Source organism: Pseudonaja textilis, chromosome 2 (assembly GCF_049901715.1).
Source record: "Pseudonaja textilis isolate UNSWEBS1 chromosome 2, rPseTex1.2, whole genome shotgun sequence".
NCBI classification, from domain to species: domain Eukaryota; kingdom Metazoa; phylum Chordata; class Lepidosauria; order Squamata; family Elapidae; genus Pseudonaja; species Pseudonaja textilis.
This window is the reverse complement of record NC_141991.1, coordinates 74683878-74704938: the sequence shown is the minus strand read 5'-3', so window position 1 is coordinate 74704938 and position 21061 is coordinate 74683878. Positions and strand designations below refer to the sequence as shown.

General features: G+C 38.9%; 1 protein-coding gene across 3 annotated transcripts in view; it reads left to right on the top strand.

Moving 5' to 3' along the window:
- The first annotated feature begins 2040 nt into the window (after positions 1 to 2040).
- CNOT6 (CCR4-NOT transcription complex subunit 6) overlaps positions 2041 to 21061 on the top strand; it is a 57739-nt gene continuing 38718 nt past the window's right edge. The window contains exon 1 of one of the 3 annotated variants that reach the window (XM_026696555.2): positions 2041 to 2098. Coding sequence is in view for 2 of the 3 variants with exons in the window: in XM_087924327.1 (XP_087780453.1) it covers positions 4040 to 4082 (43 nt within the window). In the remaining variant the exon portion in view is untranslated. Of the gene's footprint in view, positions 2099 to 2381; positions 2459 to 3897; positions 4083 to 21061 lie in introns of those variants that run through there. The other 2 variants (XM_087924328.1, XM_087924327.1) reach the window with 2 other exon arrangements.

Here is a 21061-nt window from a genome sequence, read left to right as displayed (position 1 = left end):
TATATAACAAACATCCTATATGTTTTAATATTTATAATTAACTAGTGGGGCTACATTACTGTCAGGCTGCATGCAGCCACATGGGTCATGGATTGGACATGCTTGAGTTAAATTATCTTCATCTCTCTGGTGAATTTATGATCTTAGCCCCTCCACAAATCCAGGCTCCTCCTCCTGTTGCAGGAAGAAAGAGACTTCTTGTAAGAGGATCTGGAAAGAAATAGCTTGAGACTCAACTTTGATCTAATTTTCTATCAGTTACTTTAAAAAAAGTTTGGTTTTCCTTAAGTGTAGTTTGATCATTGATTATTATATAGAGATGTCCATATTATTTCTTACTTTTCTCTACTTTTTTGAGTTTGCTTTTAAATAACATTACAGCAAAAATAATTATAATACATAAGAATAAAAGTGAAGAGTGGTAGTACTAATAATAATCACTTGACTGAAGAAGGAAAAATCATAGTTCAAAACAGCAGAAAGAAAAATTTAAACAGATAAAAATTTTAAATCAAGGAAGTAAATAAATCAGTAACCCTTTTACAGGAAATAGTTCTAATATATTATTTACATGTTCTCTGGAAGAATGGGGTTAAATGTCAGTGGAGGTTGCTTTAACAATTGAAATTAGCTTCCTCTGACCTTAATATGAAGCTAATGCAGCAAAGAATGCTTTCTGTATATTATCTCAAAATATATATAACACTTGAAGGATTATTTGCAATTTTCTTACTATTGGAGGCGAAACTCAGGAATCTGTACAGAAAAACTATCACTTCGTTATATTTTTAGTGGAAATTAACAAGACAAGACTCAAGAAAAAGCACTGTGTATTAAATATGTATATTCTTCCTGGGAAGAACTGACATTTGATTTGGAATAAAAAATTATGGATTATTAGGGATGAGGACTGGCTAAAAGAATGATTATGCAAGGTAATATGGTAATAAAGCTAGATTTGCAGTAAAAAATGGTTGGTACATGTAATTGTCAACAGTTGAATTAAGGGTTTTCAAGAAAGGTTCATGTTTAAATATAGTCAATTCTTTTGAGGTTTTCTATTTATAACATAATCACTGTAATTTTCATACCTTGTCCTTTATTATTTTATTTTGCTGATAACTAAATTTGTGGTTACATTATATTGCTAATACTGTATGCATACTTTTTCTTTTGATAATTAAGTTTCCCTTATGAGGATAGCTGCTTCAATAAGTTGGTGGCAAAAGCCTAGACAACCACTAGATGATAGCAAAAGGTTAGGTTTTTCTGTGTCTTTTACCGCCTCTAATGGTCATCCAGACTCCTAATATTTTTGCTTGTCAGGTCGCAAAAGGAGATCCCATGACCTCGGGACACTGCAACAGTCATAAATATGAATCAGCTGTCAAGCAGCTTAATTTTGATCACATGATCACGGGCCTGTTGTGAAGGTCTTAACTGTGAATAATGGTCGTGTCACTTTTTTCAGTGCCGTTGTAACTTTGAACGGTCACTAAATGAACTGCCTACCCTACTTGCCAGAGTAAGTAAATATGACTGCCTTTGCATCTATGGGTCCATAGTTTCAAGTCTATTCAACACAGCCCTAAGCTTTCTTCATAGGAAGTCTCTCCAACCATTCGGGTTCTACTGACACCCCCACCCCGCCCCCAACCCGGGGAGTTCTCTCCCGAGACAGCAAATGGCTCGACTTGCAACCGCTCCTCTTCGGCGGGGCCGCGGACGCGGCTTCTTTCTCCTCCGCCGGCGCCGCGTCTCGCTAAAGCCCGTCCTCCCCGTCTCCGCCCGCGTCCCTCTGGCTCTGCGCAGCCATAGCCGCCCGCCGAGCCTGCCCCGCGCTGCCCGTCCAATCGCGGCGAGGAGTGGGCGGCCGAGCTGAGAGATGTGGGCCGGGCCTAGGCGCTCCCCGTGCCGTCGTCGCCGCCGCCGCCGCCATGATGCTTGTTTGCTTTCAATGAGTGTGAGAAGGAGGCGGAGGAGGAAAAGGAGGAGGAGGCGAAGAAGGAGGCGGGGGGAGCCAGTTCTCCTGTCCGGCCCGCGGCAGGAAACAAAGAGCCAGGCCGGCAGCTCAGAGACGGGGATGCTGCAGTTACAGGTACGGGAGGGAGGGGGAGGCGCGGGCGGGGCTGTTCCGCTCATTCCCTCCGTTTCCCCCCCCCCTCTGGAGGATCGATCAGGCGGGGGGGGGGGCGGCCGGCCTGGGGACAGACGGGAGGGGGCGGAGGGGGGCAACTGAGGAGGAGGGAAACGGTCGGGGCTCCTCGGGGTTAATGACTGCCGAAGTGAGTCTGCTGGGAGGAGGAAAGGTCGGCGGCGGCGGCGGGGAGGTGGAGAGAAGCGGGCGCTAATATCCCGGAGCTGGGGGAGGGGGCGGGAAAAGCGAGGAAACCCGACCGTTGGGTCGGGACGTCGGGGATGGGGATGATGGGTGCTGTGGAGGTCAGGTCAGCAGATGGTGAGCGAAGGTTGGGGGCCGTATTCGAGGGCCGAGAGAGCCAGCGTAGTAGTCAGTGCGGGCGGGCGAAGAAGAGGAAGCGAGAATTACTACTCAGGAGAGTAAGGGAGGTGTTGTTCTCAAGGGGAGGGAGGGAGGGAGGGAGTGGGGACGAACGCGGGACCCAGCCAGCCGGGAGAGGGTGGGAGGCATGAATTGGGTGGAGCGGTTGGTGAGGAATTCTGAAGGGGATGCGGGGGGAAGAAGAGGGTCTGCCAGCGCGACCGGAAGGAAACGGGGGTTGGCGAAGCATTTCGCTCGAAAGGCATCTATTGCCGTCCGGGGTGGGTCTCTTAAATCTTTACGGGGGCGTGTGTGGAGTGAGTGAGAGAGAGAAATATGGTGGTGGGGATGACGATCTGGGAGCTTTAGACCTGACGGAATGGATCCAGAAAGCGGGGCTTTTTTTTTTTTTTTTAGGGGAGGCCAGGAGCCTTCTTGAGGGGTGGCAAGGATCAGCCGACTCCCTAAGAAGAAAAAGTTTTTGAGTCTGCGAAAGAGGATGGATGTTTTGCACTAAAAGGGGCGGGTGAGCCTTCCTGGAAGCTATGGGAAGGTTCTGGAGGAAGTGACGTGTGCTCAGTCCTTGTTGACAAGAGCTGGGGTGGTAAAAGGGAGGAAGGGGTGGGTGGGTGCGCGAGGGAGAAGCTTTTCCTTGACGTTCGGTTAGGTTTTGGAAGCTCATTAAGTAACTTGGTCTGCCAAAAACAACAACAACAACAACAAAAGAAAACCCAGTAGGATGCACGATATCCTTTTAGAATTCGAATTCTTTATTATTGGCCAAGTGTGATTGGACACACAAGGAATTTGTCTTGGTGCAAATACACTCAGTATACATAAAAGAAAAGATACATTCGTCAAGAATCATAAGGTACAACACTTAATAATAGTCATAAGGTACAATAAGCAATCAAATCATACTAGGAAACAGTCAAAATTCTACTCATTCTGATATCCTTTTAGTATCCGTTTATAGTATATATCAAAAGCAATTGAGGGAATAATGACATAAGATGAAACTGGTTTAACCCAACAGAAGGCTGCTGCAATTCTTTAGATCTATTTAGGAAGAAGTGAAGGGAAAGGGGGGACTCTACCACTAAAGCAGTGTCTCTCTGCCATCTGAAGGAAAAAATAGATTACGACTTCTAGAATAAGCCTGATTGCTGGGAACAGGATCTATATGGTTGGTGATAAATTGAAGACTTGCTTGCACTATAGGGTGCTGAAAGACTTAGTTGATAATACGGATGTGACAATAGACAGTCTGTGTCTGAAATAGAAAGGAAAGAGCATTAGCTGAAATGATAGGCAGCTGTGCTAGCCAATGTAGTAAAATAAGGGCAGGAGTTGAGTATGTGTAGAAAGACAGCTGGCTGACAGAGACAGCAAACCTCACACATAAGTGTAAGCTGGAGAACTCAAATGCAAATGTTTGAGGCTAGGCTAGGATATAAAAATAAGACTGTTTCCTGTTCTTTGAGTAGAGAGAATTATTCAGTTAAAGGCTAATATGTTGTGAGAAACCTGAACTTTCTTATGGTTGGGAATAAAGGAAAAGCCTACTTGGGCAACAAAAATGGTAAATTGCACTTTGGAAGCCATGTTTTATGTGATACTTCCATATGTGGTGTTATTTCCATATTGGCCATTTTGAATATGTAAGCATTTAACCTGTAAATGTTTGCTAATAAACTTTTGTGTTAACTTATCAGTAACTTACCTGTTGTCTGTTGCAACGGTGTAATTATTAATCTTACATAGTATGTGGCAAGAGAGTTGATAACTTTTTCCAAAATATTATAAATGTTAATATCTGAATCATTTCAGATTTTCAGGATTTCTCAATATTAACTTAATAAACTAGATAATGATATATATTAGATATATATTATACTGTTAACCCTTTGTGTTCATGTGATTATGCTAAACATTCAAATGAAGATGTGAACGGTGTTCTAAATAGTTATAAATTTTGACAGTAAATTATGTTATCAGGTTGATAACAGACTTAAAATTCAAGAGGATTAATGTTTCATGTGAAAGATTTGCAAATATTGACTGGTGATTGTATTGTATTTTGCATTTATTTTTATCCTAGAGTAGGTGTCATAATTGGGGATTTATCAACATTTTCACAACAGTAATTTTACAGAATTACCTATCCACCTTGTGTTCTCCCTAGTGATTTGAGTGGACTCTGGAGTGTGCTAGGATTGAAGCCTGCTCTGGAGATTTATTCATATTATTCTTGAAATCATTCACATGTGGATTAAAGCTTTATTCCTTTTTCGTCTGAATCTCTTGGATCAGTTCATAAAGGTGACTGATATGTATCTTATTCTTGAACTTTTGAACACACTTATGTTCAATCTGTTAAATGTATCTGAATTATTGAGAAAGAAGGACAGATTAAAATAAATATATGGACAGATAATCTTTTTTAATATTTTATGTCTTCATTTTTTTCTTGATTCCTTAATGGTTTTTACATAATGAGAAACTTACAGTTCTTATTGTAAAAGAAAAACTAAACTCAGTTGACACTATTGTATGATAATTTTTCTTTGGTGGAAAAGTTAAATCAGGGATGTAGAGAATGTTTCTAAATGAAATGAATTTGTATATATTAAATTGTGTTCACTGAATGTGAAATATAATTTAAATGTGTAGCCATATGTTGAGATTTAGTTTCCGAACGCAGGATCCTTTGTGCTGATTTGGGGTATCATACTCTATTTACTATGTGTCCAATACAAGTTATGTGATTTTGTACATTTTAATTTTTGTTTTATAGGTGCTGCACTGATGGAGTGGACATTTGTTCATGAAATCTATAAGCTTATATGAAAAATATTATTTTAGCTGAGATGAGTTTGAGCCATGATGTTATGAACTCCAGTTATAATACTTAAACTAAATGGCAGAACAATAGGATGGTTTGAAGTTCAATTTTATAAAGTAACTGGCCTTCAAACTATAAGACTCTTATTTTTTATGGTAATAATAGATATATGGAACTTTCGGTCTTTGTCAACATTTATCAATAAAAATTAGTATAGTGAATAATCCCACAGGATAAGAGGGAACAATGTCTTGTGATTTACACTTGTATTCTAGAAGAGGCTTTCACTGATGGTGATGAGTTGAAGTGATCACACACTTCTTTTGCAATATATTGCTATTTACAATATATTTACTGAAAGAGCCGTTTTTCTTCATGGAACATAGAAACTAGGCCTCCTTCCTTTAATCTGTCCACCATTGTGGACAATTTTGTTCCTTCCTTAGCCTATGGTTTTAAGTACTATCTTAGTCATGCATCATAAATTGCAAAGCAAGATGGAAGGAAGGGCGCATCTTCCCTTTATCACAGACTGATTTAAAAAGTGAAGTTTGTTCATGCAAGACAGCAATTACTTTATTATAATATATCCAAAAATTCACTATCTGTATGTTTAATGTAGCAATACCTCATGCTGGTAGCAGAGGAAAGGCTTAATCCTTTATACAGTAAGCTTTGCTACCAACTCCTTGGGTCTTACATTAGACAAATAAAAAGGACTTTTACATCATCTATGCCCAAAATGGAAACATAGCAGATGTGTAGATGAGGATGGATGAAATCCTTCATACTATTGCCTGAACTCTTCTATTTTCTGTGATGAATGAGATTTCTGTCTTCAAATAGAAACTGAATGAACCGTCAGGGGCAAAGCATTCCAGCCCTCTTTTAGTAATCTCACTCACCTAGATGAAACATTTATTTCAGCCAGGAGAGTGAGTCATATGTTGCATTAATCCATAGTTTGCACATTTATAGTAATGTGATTCACATATAACACAGATCTAACAGCTAGCCACATAATTTTCTAGTGCAATAAGATGTATTAGCTTATATTGTGAGAGCATTCTGCTTAAATACTCTAGACAATCTGGCTACTTCAGACTGAAGTATGATACTAAGCAAATATTACAAAACATACAGTAATTAGTGGAGTAGTGATGTAATTTTAAACTATATTAATTTACCTTGAATTTAAAAAATAAATTTAATCTTGATTGGCTAAACAACTAGCATCCTGCAGTGTCAATTAGGTTAAACTGAAAATATTTGGAAGTCAGTATAGGTAGTCCTCAGCTTATGACTACAACTGAGGCTAAGATTTTTGTTGCTAAGCAAACTTCTGTTCAGTGAATTTTGCCCATTTTATGACCTTTCTTGCCACAGTTGTTAAGTGAATCTGTAGTTCTTACTTTTGTAACATGGTTGTTAAGTGAATCTGGCTTCCCCATTGGTTTTGGTTCTCAAAAGGTCACAAATTGTGATCAAATGATCCCAGAGCACTGCGACTCATAAATATGAGCCAGTTGCCAAGTGCTTGAATTTTAATCATGTGACCATGAGAATACTGCAAATGATCATATGTGTGAAAATCGGTAATAGGTCGTTGTTTTCAGTGCTGTTGTAACGTTGAACAATCATTAAATGAACTGCTGTAAGTTGACGACTACCTGTATATTAAAACTTGCGAATTTCTATTCTTAAAACACTTATAATTCAAAATGACTATTCAGGGAAAAAGCATTAATAATTCCCCAAAATATCTGGCTTAAAAATAAATTTGACAACTTAGTCTTGGCGAGCTACCTGAAAAGGCTAAAAATATATTAATGCTTAGGTTTTTTTTTTTTTAAGACAAACATTTTGATAAGTTTAAACAACTACTGTTGAACACTTCTCGTTGCATGCTTACTGGACAACTTGGGCTTTGTATTCAAAACTGGAATTCTCAGTTTTTCCTCATACACTTGCATATGAATATGATATGATAAGATTATATATTCATATCATAGAATAGAATATGATATAAGATATAAAATTAATCATTAACTCATTAATAACTCATCCTTGCTTTTCTGTATTGTGTATATTAATTTGTGAAATTAATTTGAAATTATTGTGAAATTAATAAATTGCATGATTAGGATATTATATACTGTGTGTAACAAGGTTTCAGAATCAGAGGTATAAAACCTTTGTATTTGATAACATAGAATTTGAATGGGGAAAATATTCTGTTTTCGTATAAGAGAGAAATTGCATGGTACAGAAGTTTCTTAATTACTCTGAAAAGAATTTCAATTTTTACACGAGTCTTAAGCCAAATATTAATTTCACTTATCCAGGTTTTTTTTTTTTTTTGTAATAGGTGCACAAACACAAATGCCCATGTGGACAATCTCCTGTCCAGCATCTGCTTACCTACAATACTATTTGTCTCAATTGCTTGAAGCACAGTCTACTTATAACATAATTAGGTCTGGAAAGAAGCTTAACTGAGGCTGTATTTTGCTAGAAAACTAAATTCATTTATGTTGTGCACTGAAAATAGCTTCCTTGTTTATTACCACAACATCTGTTTACTCTAATATCAGTTCCTCATTTTTCTATCGTTTATTTCTACTACTTAAAATTGGAAATGGTTGTAAATATATGCTTGTATATTTATAGTTATGCTCTTTCCTACTAAGGTTCAGGGGCTTCAATATATTTTCTGCTTTTGAAAGAATCGTTTCACCGTTACATGATCTCTACCATGGAGTCATTTTTATGTAGGTTCTTTGAAGCTAGTGAAAAACAGCTTGACTTGTTGGATGTCATGTCTTCTTAACACATGACTAACTATTTCCATTATCTAGTTTTCATTATGTCCAAGATTGCCATTACATTACACTTTTCTGGATTTTTTCATTTCAGCTAATTATTGGAAATATAATGTTAAAGACTCAATGTAAACCACAATAGTAAAAAAAAATATTTTAGCATTTTACCATCTTAAACTATAATAGACCAGATCTTGCAGATATTACTGATATTGCTATCTACTATCTCATTATATCAAAAGGTATTGTTATCTATAAAACAATTCAAGGTTCCTATATTTTTTTTAAAAAGTCATATTGTAGTTTATTCAAGAATTCTTGCATTTTGGTGAAGTTTTCTTCTTAAAGACCAAGTACTTTTCTGTAAGATTAATTTATTTCAGTCAATGATCAATCCAAATTTTTAAAAATGGTAAAGAGAAAGGATGCAATAAAACCAAGTGCACAAATAAGTTATGAGTAAGCAAGTGGTACAATAGTGCATGTTATTAAACTAAAATTTTTGAATAAAATAGTATCTCAATCAAAAAGGGGAGTAAACATTCAATTTATAAAATAATTAGACCAAAAGGCATAAATCATCCTATTAAAATTTATAAATTGAATATAAATCATAGCATCTATGAGAATTATAAGATACAAATATAAAAGTAATTACTAACATATGTTCCAGGCCAATTGTTTATGCACATGCAGGGCTATAACACAAAATTTAGTTACAAGTACACTTTGGTTGGTATTTTCATATCTATATATTTTTTCAGTTTTTTGTTTAATCTTCATTAACATTTTTATTGAGTTATAAAGTAATGTAAAATACAAAGTAAATAGGAAAGCAGTGGGGAGCGAAAGGGGAAGGAGCAGCGAGGAAAGATTAAAAAAAGAAAGAAAGTGTTGACTTCTGACTCTGTTACTCTCTCTGTACTTTTGTTTCCCCATAGAGACTGCTTCTGAACTTTGTGCTTGATGTGGAGAAGAATAAAACTCTGACTTTGGGTTTTACTAATTAGACTGACAGATCTTTATAGAAATGGCTTGTTCATATTATTATGAAAAAGCAAAAAGTTGAGATTTGATATTAATGCCTTTTTATTGTAACAGGGACTTTTCATATCTAACTGAAAAAAACTGTCTTAAAATTCCTCAGGCCAATCTGGAACATAGGATGAGGGAGGAAAGATTAGACTTATTTGAATATCACAGTATAGTTGGGTTCAATTGAATCCTCATCAAAGGGTAGATTCAGCTAGGCATATCATTTTATTAAATTTCGCATGTAGAGCTGGAGAGGGAAGGCTGTTGAATTTGGCTCTTAAAAAGAACTTTAATTATGATGGGGAGATTAATGAATTTATATAATTGGCTGGTTTCCCTCTGGTATAATTAAACTGAATTTATATAGATTTAGGAATAAGACTTTTCTTATTCTGATAATCAATGTCTAGGAGCCATTCTCTAATTACTTTCTTAGTCTGAATAAATTCAAAAAAGCTGTGAACTTGAAAGAAAAGCCATAGGAAGGGAAGGTTTTTAACCATGTAGTTTATCAGATAGGATGGATGGAATCAATGGAAGCCACTGGAATATAGTGCTACTGGACCCAGTAATTAATAATGAATAACCAAGCTCTTAACCTACTTTTGGATGTGCCATTTTGAGACATGGAACAAAATTCTGATCAACTTAGTTTGCACCATTTCCACTTACCTATAATTTGGGTAAGGACTTAGCTGGGAACCATAAAGCAGCTGAGGCAAACATTTAGCTGGTAATAGTTTTAAAGCCACAGGGATACCTTCTTTGTCTTTAGTGTAAAAGAACTTTAGAATGGCTAAATATTCACCCCATGACCCCATGTCTTGAAGATCAAACCTAAGTATTCCAAAAACATTGGAATGAAAAACAGATATAAAAGCCAGCCCCCGGAAGAGACCCCAGCTTTTGACTCAGCTCCTTTCAGTCAGTAGCTGTGTCTCTGAAAGCTTCTGTTAGATAACACTCACCAGCAATCTTCAGTACCGTTTTTCCTCATTTCAAGCAAGGTTGGGAGCAGCGTTGCCAGAGTGCTGTTCAGGCAAGTTGGGCAGTGTCTGTAGACCTCCCCCACGCCTGCGGTTGGAGCGGTCATAAAAAGCGATTGGCAAACCGATAACAGCTTCAGCCAGCTGATCGTGTGGCCAGTGGCTGCCCTTTCCTTTGCTGACTTCACTCGGGGCTCTCTATAGCCTAAGGAGAAATTCTTCAATCTCGGAGCCTGTTTCCCATAGTCAGTGGTCATCTTGGATTGAAGCCTTCCACCACGAGGTGAGCGGCCATTTTGTAAGCCCGGGGGCCAATTTGTACCCTAAGGGGCTTAATACAAAAAATTTACAGTTTTTTTCCATCGTAAGAGCCTTTATTCTTCAAATGGAGCAAGATAAGGGTCAGGCAGAGTTCCCCCCCACCCCCAGTGGAACAGTCGCTTAAGCCAATAAGAGAAAAAGTTGTAGGCAACGCACCTAATCAGTCCAGAGGGAGGTGGCTGCTAAAATCAGAGCTAAGGCTCTAGCCCCTAAGAAGGCAACTCAGGCTGAGTTGAGGGCAGAAAAGCACAGTGCAGCCCTAGAGAGGCAGTTCAACAGAACTATTCAACAGAAGGGAGTGCAACTACGGCATGTTTCAGGTGACACCTATGGGCCCCAGCCAAGCCCTCCCAGGGGAGGAGAAGTTATCTATGAGCCTGTCTCTTGAGGCTTTTGCAGTATAATGATCCTCAGGATCTAAGCAGATCTGGGCCTTATTTCCAACAGGCTTCTGGGCCCTATGCTTCTCCCCCTCCCTCCAGGCCTCAAACATCTTCTCAATCTAGGCCTGAAGCCACCTTCACTCCTTCAGCAGTGGGCCTTTGTCCTTCTGCCCCTACCTTTGAGCATAGACCAGGGGATATCCAAGATGTTGTCTCTTTGGCCATTAGGCAGGGATTGGCTGAAGGCTTCAAGCAAATCCTTCGACCTCCGGAAAGGGTTCAGGCCCTTCTCCCTTCTCAATCTATAAGTTGGCTCATCACCCTGATTTACACAGGCCCCAGGACCTCAGGGTCCATTCTTCTCTACCAGAATGGGAGGAGGTTGATGAGGAGGAAGGGCTTCACCATCTGAACACAGTTACTCCTCGTTCAGAACATGAAGAGGGCGAGACCTTTGACCAAAATCTTTCAGAGGAAGAGGACTCTCACCCAGAGCAGACATCCTCTGCATTGGTCTTCAATCGTTCTCTCTTCAGGTCATTACTCAGCATGGCCTTGGTCACTGCCAAGCTGTCACCAGAGGAAGTGGCTCCTGAGCCACAAGGAATTCCCTCTAGCCAGGGAGACTCATTCTTCTCCAAGCCTGTAGTGCATGCAGGGGTTTTGCCTTTTCCCACTTTGTTCCTGGACATGGTCAAGGAATAGTGCGCTTCCCCTTCGGCAGGTCCTCGCCCATCTTCTCTGGATAAGCGTTTCTACAACATCAGCGCAGCCCTGGACAATTCCGTAGCAGTGCCTTCTGCTGACATTCCAGTTCTGGCCTCCCATTTTCTGGCACTCTCACGTGGGCATCCATATGGTGGCTACACAAACTCCAGATTAGATTGCCTACATCTGGCCTTCGGTCTCACCAAGGCCTTAATAAGATTATCGCAGCGGCAGAATTCACTGCAGATGCACTCAATTCTGCCAAATTTGCATCTAGGGCCATGGCATCTTCAGTAGCAGAAGACTATTATGTAGAAGACTGTTATGGCTCAGAAATTGGCAGGCAGAGTCACACCGTAAATGGAAGCAGGTTTCAGTTCCATTCGCGGGCGATAAGCTTTTTGGCGATGCTCTGGAACCTTATCTCACTGAAACCAGAGATAAACGTAAAATTCTCTCTTCCTCTGGGAAGAGAGCTGACTATCGCCCAGCTCCTCATACTGATAAACAGCCCTTTCGGGAGGGTGGGGGTTGTAAGTAATCCCTCATTCTCCCCACCCATCGGAGGTCGCCTAGCCTTCTTTGCCTCCAAATGGGAGGAGTTAACGGCGGATGCCTGCGTGCTCAGCACTATTAGGTCAGGATTACAATTGGACTTCCTAATGCAGCCCCCCCCCCAAATTTTTTTTGTTTTGATCTGTCTCTTGAGACATTTCAAGGCAAGACCTCATGAATCAGTCCGTTCAACTCCTTCTTGAAATCCGAGCTATTCAAACCTGTTCCCCCCTCTCAATGGGGACGTGGGCTTTATTCTCGCCTTTCATCGTTCCCAAAGCCTCAGCGGGGGTAGCGAACCATCCTGGATCTAAAATTTCTCAACCAATTTGTAAAATACAGGCTATTTAAAATGCATCTGCATTCTATTTTAGAGAGCATTTGGGAGGGCGACCTCCTCTCTTCCATTGATCTCACTGAGGCTTACCTCCACATCCCCATTTGGCCTCATCATCTCCAGTTTTTCCATTTCTGTTATCAGAATACCCATTACCAGTATCGAGCACTTCCCTTCAGCCTCTCATTGGCTTCAAGGGTCTTCACGAAGGTTCTGGCAGCATTGATGGCATCTCTGCTTTCTGTTCCAATGAGGATCCAATGCTACTTGGACAACATTTTGATTCTGTCCTCCTTCATCCATGCAGCCCATCGGGATCTGCAAATTACCCTGTCATATCTCCAGAGCCACAGATTTTTCTACTCCTGTCCACTCTAATGGTTCCGGCTTCCCTACCAACAAGCAGGAACCAGCCATTCATCCATCAATGTCCCGCTCCCGCCACAAATCTGGAAATCTCTCAATTGGTGGTGTTCCCCATTAATCTGGAAGGGACTCCTTTTCAGGGTCCCAGACAGGCTAGTGATAACCACCGATGCCAGCCTCCTGGGTTGGGGTTTCCATATGCAGGGCCAGATAGCTCAGGACCTTGGTCCAGGTCAGAGCAGGTCCTTCCCATAAATTGGCTAGAGCTCAGAGCCATTTTTCTAGCTCTCAAGCACTTCAGGCATTCAGTGACCGGCTCTCATGTTCTAGTCCTTATGGACAACATGGCCACCCTGGCTCATGTCAACTGATGGAGGCGGGATGAGGTCCAGAGCCCTCATGGGAGAGGCTCTACTGTTGGGGTCATGGGCAGATCAACACCTGTTGTCGATCTCGGCGGACCACTTCTCCGGGATCAACAACTCCCAGACCAACTGGCTCAGCAGGAGCCTAGTCAACCAGGCAGAATGGTCTATTCCTCCTTCTCTATTCAGGGACCTTTCCCCCAGATTTGGAATCTTCTCCACTCCTCAAATTGCCCAGGTCACCAGATTCTTCACCAGGTTTCCTTGCCAGGGAGCGGAGGGGACCAATGCCCTTCAGTGCAGATGGCCCAAAAGTCTCCTCTATGCCTTTCCCCTGCTCCCATCCTTCCGGCAATAATTTGGAAGATGTTGGAGGAACGAGCGGAGCTCCTCCTCCTGGCACCCTATTGGCCAAGGACGCCCTGGTTTGAAGACCTGGTCAACCTGTCTGTGGCTTCTCCGTGGAGGATCCCAGCCCATCTAATCTCCCTTCATCAGGGGATTCTACTCCACCCGGAGCCCCAGTGGCTCAAGCTGACCATATGGCACTTGAGCGGCAGCGGCTAGAGGTGGCTGATCTTCCTGAAAGGGTCATCTTCACTATCCTGGCATCTCGCAAACCTCCCACAAGGCGCATCTATGATGCCACCTGGAAGGCCCTTCCCGATGGTGCCTTAGGGAGGGGGTCTCTCTCCTGCTTTAGCCCAGTTGGCAGAGGTTCTTAGATTCCTTCAGATGATCTGGAGAAAGGTTTGGCCCCAACACCTTACGCAGGCAGGTTGAGGCCCTCTCCTCGGTTCTTTCATGGGGTTCGCTTCCTTCCTTATCCCATCACCCTTCAGTCAGGAGGTTTTCTAAAGGGGCTTCCAACCTGCACCCTCCGGTGGTTCACAGGTATCCTTCCTGAGATCTTCATGTGGTGCTTTATGCCCTTAAAAAAGCCCCCTTTTGAACCCCTTAGAACATTGTCTCTCCATTTCCTGACTCTGAGGGTAGTGTTCCCCATTTCCATCACTTCAGCCAGGCGGGTATCCGAGCTCGCTGCTTTCTCCATCAGACAGGACCTTTGTTCCTTTCATGATGATAGGGTTGTCCTCAGTCTGGACCCCTCATTTATTCCAGGGTTAACACCTGTTTCACAGGTCCCAGGACATTATGTTGCCTGGCTTCTGCCCCTTCCCGCACCATGACTTAGAGCAGCAGTGGCACTCGCTAGACGTAGGTAGGGCTTTTAGAATATACATTAAGCGCACTTCCTCCTTCAGGAAGTCTGAAGCCATTTTGTTTCTTTTTCCCTTCTCACTTGGGGCACAAGGCCTCTTCTACTATTAGCAGATGGGTCAGATCTTGCATTGAGCAGGCCTACCTCCTCCTCCTCCTCCTCCTCCCGAGCGGACTGAAAGCAGCTAGGGCTGAAGGATCTTCCGTCGCTTTTGCCTTCTCCCTATGTCTTCCCTCTGTTAAAATTCCCCCCACACACACACACTTATTTTCAGGAGGATAGATTTCGTGTCTGAGCATTCTCACATGACGGTGGGTCTTCCCCCCCCCCCCTAAAAACAGTTAAATAAAGAAAAAACAATATATCCTCATGCTAGAACTTTTCTGCTTCCGATTACCCCCATGCTTACAAGTTGCAAAGGAAACACGGAAGCAGGGAAGCGGCTGCCCAGATCCGGAGCTCCACACCATTTTTTTTTTTCAGAGGGAATCTCACTTGAGTATAAGCCGAGGGGTTTTTTTTTAGCACAAAAAATGTGCTGAAAAACTCGGCTTATACTCGAGTCAATTAAGTTTTCCCAGTTTTTTGAGGCAAAATTAGGTGCCTCGGCTTATATTCGGGTCGACTTATACTCGAGTATATACGGTAAATGAACTTTTGCACGATATTCTAATTTTTTGAGTTTCACCTGTATACCTTTTGTGACATGGAAAATGATAAACTTATAATAGTTAAAAATCATATATGCCATATAATGACTGACCCAAAGGGGCTAATTCTTGTTTCACCCTGTGTTCTTTGTACTGTTGACATATATGCATTCTTGATTTCAGCTCTCAACCTCTGACTAGGCTACTGTATGATCTGATTGATATGTCAGAGTTGAATTGGTTGACCTATTGATCTAAAGTGTAATAGATCAATTAAACTTATCACTTGCTTGGTATTTCCCCCTTTCTTGTTGACTGTTCTCCCAAGTGACCTGGTGAAATTTAAAGTTAAAAATGACAGAAGGAGCTTTATGGTTCCTAGAGAACCATTGTTTTTCTTTTATCACTACCTCTTCTAGGCAGGCTGCCTGATGCATCATACTGAGTTCATGCATCATGCTAAGTTATATGGTGGTTTGCTAGTTTTTGGCTTCTGTTATCGTGTGAAGCTTTTGACTAGATTTACATATGCAAAGCATACTTTGCCTAACCATGATTTAATATATAAGCCAAAGCTGTGAAGGTTATTGTTAAGCAATACATTACATTTTACCAATGATGAGGTTCACATATCATGCTAAACCAGGATAACTTACAGCCGAACATGCTGTGCAAATCAGATTGTTGTTTAAGGCATTCTGTATCACCTTCATTTCCTAAAGTTGCTTGCCTTAGATCCAGCTCATGGTCCTATTCTTCCACATCTTAGTGATCCAATTCATTTTTCTTCAGTCATTACCAATATCAATATCTACATTGTGTTAAGTATTTTATCTAGAATAATGCAATCTCCTTCTCACAAATGAGATCATTAAGTGAATGAATTATAAGGTTCATAACAATTAACTGGATTTTAACTTTAAGGGCTAAAAAGAAAAGGAGTATAACATAATTTTAAATAGTATTACATTAATGGGCTTTATTGTAAAAATAGTTCACTCCAGCGATTGAACTCCAATTCTTGAAAATGTTAGAGATGGGGATCTTGACTTTCAAATATTTGAGTATATTTTTTATTTTCTAAAAAGGCTTCACTTACTTCACCAATAAATATGAATTATTTGAAAATCTTTGGTGTTTAGCAGTAAAAATGGTAGGAATTCAAATATTCTGCCTTAAGTAGTTAAACCAGTGCAAATAAGTTCTTAAGATTTCCAGTTTTTAGCAGATTTGCCCAAATTTTTTTTGTTCCAAATAAGAACATTACTCTGGTTGGATTTTTTCTTGTTCTTCTTAATGTGGTTTGCAACTCCCAGTGATCAGCCATATGCGGTTTCCAATGTGGATTGGACTGGGAGTACTGCGGATCTAACATCAGGGGGTGTAAAATCCAGAGAAGTGTGAAATTTCTTTAATATTCTGGCACACTTTTACTGGCAAATATTGTGTAAATTTGGAAACTTTACATCGATTGGGAGATAGGACTTCAGTGGCAAAATCTAATCATAGAATACTGTCAATATACCTAAGGTACCAAGAAGCTAGGCCTGCACTTTTAGAGGCTTGATGCTCCTCATTCTTTTTATTGAAAACAAATAAGTATTTTGCAAAAATATCGTTTAAAACATTAATTCCAGGCTATTATATGGTATAACATTTCCAGTGTCCATATGATGTTTAGAAAGATAATTCCTTTTCAGGAAGCTAGTGCTCTAATAGGATTCTGTTTGGACTTACTGAAGTGAAAAAATAATAAGAGCTTTATGATAGCACATAAGAATCACTTTCATAAAAAGTTAATGGGTGCTAAACATCTAATGTCTCAATCACTTGTATCTATTTTTAAAATTGAAGATAGCTAGGAATTTGCTGACCTGTTTGAATGAGCTCTTTGTTTCTCTTAGCAAGCTATATTGTATTCTCTATATTGTAGTTTGGAATTTAGTATTTACATCTGAAATCTAGTTTTTGCTGACATAGAGGTAATTTATTTAAAATACAGTGGTTGCATATTTTAAAGATATTTCTGAATGCAACTTTCACCAAACTGGAATTGTCATACTCTTGGGACTGCAATGCCCAGAATTAAGAGTATTTTTAATCAGTCATGATTTATTATAATATAAAATAATTTTTGGTGCATTGAATTACATGTACCCTGGTAGCAATTAATCTTTTTAATGCTTTTGATACTGTGATTGCAATATAATTTGTTTTTTGGTGTACTCCTGGCTTGTGAGCTTTCAAAAGCTAATATGGTATGACTTGTTTTTTTCTGTTATTTTTGAATTACTCATCCATTTTAGGCAAATATAATTAGGCAATTAAAGTTAAATTCATCTCATTGTTTACTGGATATCTAGCTATGGCTGAGACTTTATTAAACTGAGTGAATTCATGAAACATGGGCCATTAAAAATACTATTAACTTTATAGTGAGAATTTTAATATTTCTTCCATGTAATATAGATCTACCAGGAATTGTTGATTGTTTAGAATATACAGTATAAACAACTGAATAAATAGTACCTTAATGTATAAATATGTAAACCTAAAACATAATTGGAGATTCAAGTACTTGAGTTTTTAGTAGCTCAATACGTAAAGGGAAGTATTCATTTAACCACATTTTGTGAACTTTCCTATATTGTAGATCAGAAATATGGAATCGTGTTAAAAAAACTTCACCTGAGTATATGAAGGAATCTTGCTTGTAGAACATATCTAGAAATCATGATGATCTGGAATCATTCAGTAAGTTACAAAACTGAGTAAAGGAAGAAAAAAGATTAAAATTAGGCAGAAAATGAAAGATACAAAACTTATTTGGCTACCTTAATATGGTTGTTTAATCATGTTTACGGATACATGATTTGTAAAGTCTGAAATGAAATGGAAAAGGGAATTTGCTTATGTCTTGTAACAAATAATCCACAAATGTCTATCAGTCTTCAATAACCTGTAGATTTTTAAGCCAGACTTAATATCTAAAATGCATAGCTTCATGATTTCCCCCCCAGATGATACTGTTAAAGAAATGCATAAATATATAGATAATTAATGTTGTTCAGTGTTCAAAAGTCAAACCTGCAACAGACACTACAAACTACAGATTTGTACAGGAAGTCCTACAAGTGAACTAATCAGTCTATTTTGCTTCCTTTTAGGATGGAAAGTTGTGAGGAAATTAGACTTGTAGTCTTGGATTTAATTAGTTTCTTTTTGTTTCTTTGAAACAGCATTGTTCTGTACAAAGGAATCGTATCACTAATGTTACATTCCATATCATTTCCAAATCACATTGCTTAACCAGTCAATATTAATGAAATATTACAGAAGTAAACATGCAAATTGATAAAATCTGAATCAAAATTATGTCACATGATTTCACTATGTATCAAATAATTGTGGACTATGCAAATATAGGCCAATTAAAGAAGCATCAGCTGCTCTGACCATATTTTAGCTAATGAATCTAAATGGTCCCTTTTTTATTTCTTGTCTTAAAAATTAAAATCTTGTAAATCTTGTTTGCTGCAGCTATTTTTACTGCTTCTATATTAGGTATTTTGCACCCAATTTAGATAAACTTGTCTTCGTATATATTAAATTTAAAACAGAGTCTACAAATTGCATAAATGCTAGGTGCTTAAAAGACAACTTTTCAGTCTATGTGTATGTTTTTTTGGTATTTTTTTTTTGGCATGGACAACCTTCTATTGTTGAGCCCCAGACACTCAAATTAAGCCTTGTTTGTTAAGGTTTTGCTAATCCAGTGAGTCATAAGCATAGGAGAATGGCCTGTAATTCTTGCTGTGACGCCTCCCAGGGCAGGTTATACTCTGTGCTCATTGTAGTGGTTTCTTGAGGTTGATAGCATTGATCATATTTTGGGCGAGTAATAAAGGTGCTAGAAGTACAATACATTTGCTTTTCTGGGCTTAAAATAGATATAGCTGTATTTTCATAGTTTGCCCACCATTTTACACCACGTATTTTATCAAATATAGGTAGTCCTCGACTTACAACAGTTCATTTAATGACCGTTCAAAATTACAACAACACTGAAAAAGTGATTTATGACCGTTTTTCACAGTTACTTTTCCAGAATTTCCATGGTTCTATGATCAAAATTCAGATGCTTATGACACTTGCCCAAGGTCATGTGATCCTCTTTTGCAACCTTCTGACAAGCAAAATCAATGGGGAAGCCACAGTCATTTAACAATCTTGTTACTAACTGCAGTGAGTCACTGAACAACTGTGGCAAGAGAAGTCATAACATGGGGCAAAACTCACAGCAGAAATGATGGACTCAATTATGGTCGTAAGTCTACTACCTGTAAATGCATTTACAGAAGGCTTTTGATTTCTGGAGGCTTTCCTGAATTCACATTTGCAATTTCTCCTTTTTGTTTATGACCCCTTTATCTCCGAAGTTCTTCCAAAGGGTTTTGAAATGCTCTGGAGCAAATTCATAGAAACACAGGGGCTATAGAAGAAAAGAAAATCAGGGGGAAAATTATTTCCTCTTTCACTTAGAGATATTTGAACTGATTCATAGATTTTTAATCTATTGACACAGTTAGGCATAAATGTTTTATTTTTCAAACTTCAGGATTCGTTTTATTATGAACTAGTTGATTTATCTTTTAGTTTATATGCCTGAGAAAATGGAATATGAAACAGAGTTATAAAAGTAAAATGCTAGTGTACAAAGACAGCATACAAAACTTCTAGCAGTGTCTGAGATTTTCCCCATTTCAGGATCTATGTGTTATTCAGTGTGATGTGGATAGTAAGGAATGACAGATAGCTATAATAGTCTTTCCTCCTCTTTTTAAAGAAGGTTAACTGGAAAAAGAAACCAGCTAGGAGCAATACAAGGCAGGCTTCTATACCTTTACCTGGTGTACAGAAAATTAAATTTAACAGCAGAATAATTGCTATTACTTTTTCATCTGATTAAAAGTACAGAGAACTTTAACTATGTTTGTACCTAGGCATTTAAAAAAAAGAAAATATAGTATTAGGCCTGTCAGAATATGTATCAGATTTAGCGAATTAGCTGAAAATGGGATAAATTGATAGATGCAAGAATTTAGATTTTATTCTGTCACTTGTTTTACTGGTGGATACAAGTTACACTGAACAGAACAAAAGCCTTTTCCTTTTTTACAAATCTGTACTAGGATTTATATTTGTCCCACAATTTAGATTGACCCAGATTAGATCAATTTGCATCTGAGAATGTAGGCATCTTCTAGAGTATAAGGGTAACTGCATTCCATATGGACTTGATATCTGAAAAAAAAGTTGAGAATACCCTAGAGAATAAATTCTGATTTATGCAGCAACATTTTACATAACTGCTGTAAATAAGGTCATTGAATATATTAGGATGGATTTTTGACTTGACTATATTTTTTAAATTATCTGAGCCTTTTAGAAGGAAGCCTTTATCTAAAATCTCTATAGGAATGCAAACTGCTATCGTAATTAATAATCTACCATTTTTATATGTATGTATGTATGTATGTATGTATGTATGTATGTATGTATGTATATGTTTTCTTAAGTTTTCGCGGGTACTTACATGTATGGTATTCAGCTTTGTTCAGGTATTTTCCCACGTCATTATAGTTGTGCTTTTAAAGTTGTAGCAACGTTTCGGCAGAATCTCATCTGCCATCATCAGGCTTCTGTATTGTGTTCGTCTGTGAGTCAGACTTTTACAGTTGTTTCAGTTTTAAATTTGGGCCTAGCCTACTGCTGTGCCAGAATGTTTTTTTCTTCATCCTGATTGGTTGGGAGTCTTGGTCTGTGTTTATTGGTCTTGGAGTTTGCTGTGTTCTGCTTGATTGGTGTTTCTAATATCTTCTGTCTGTTTTGTGGCTTTTTTTGTCTTGGTTGGCTGGCAACATTGTGTTCCTGTATTGGAGGCTTTTAGTGCAGCTTGGCTCCAA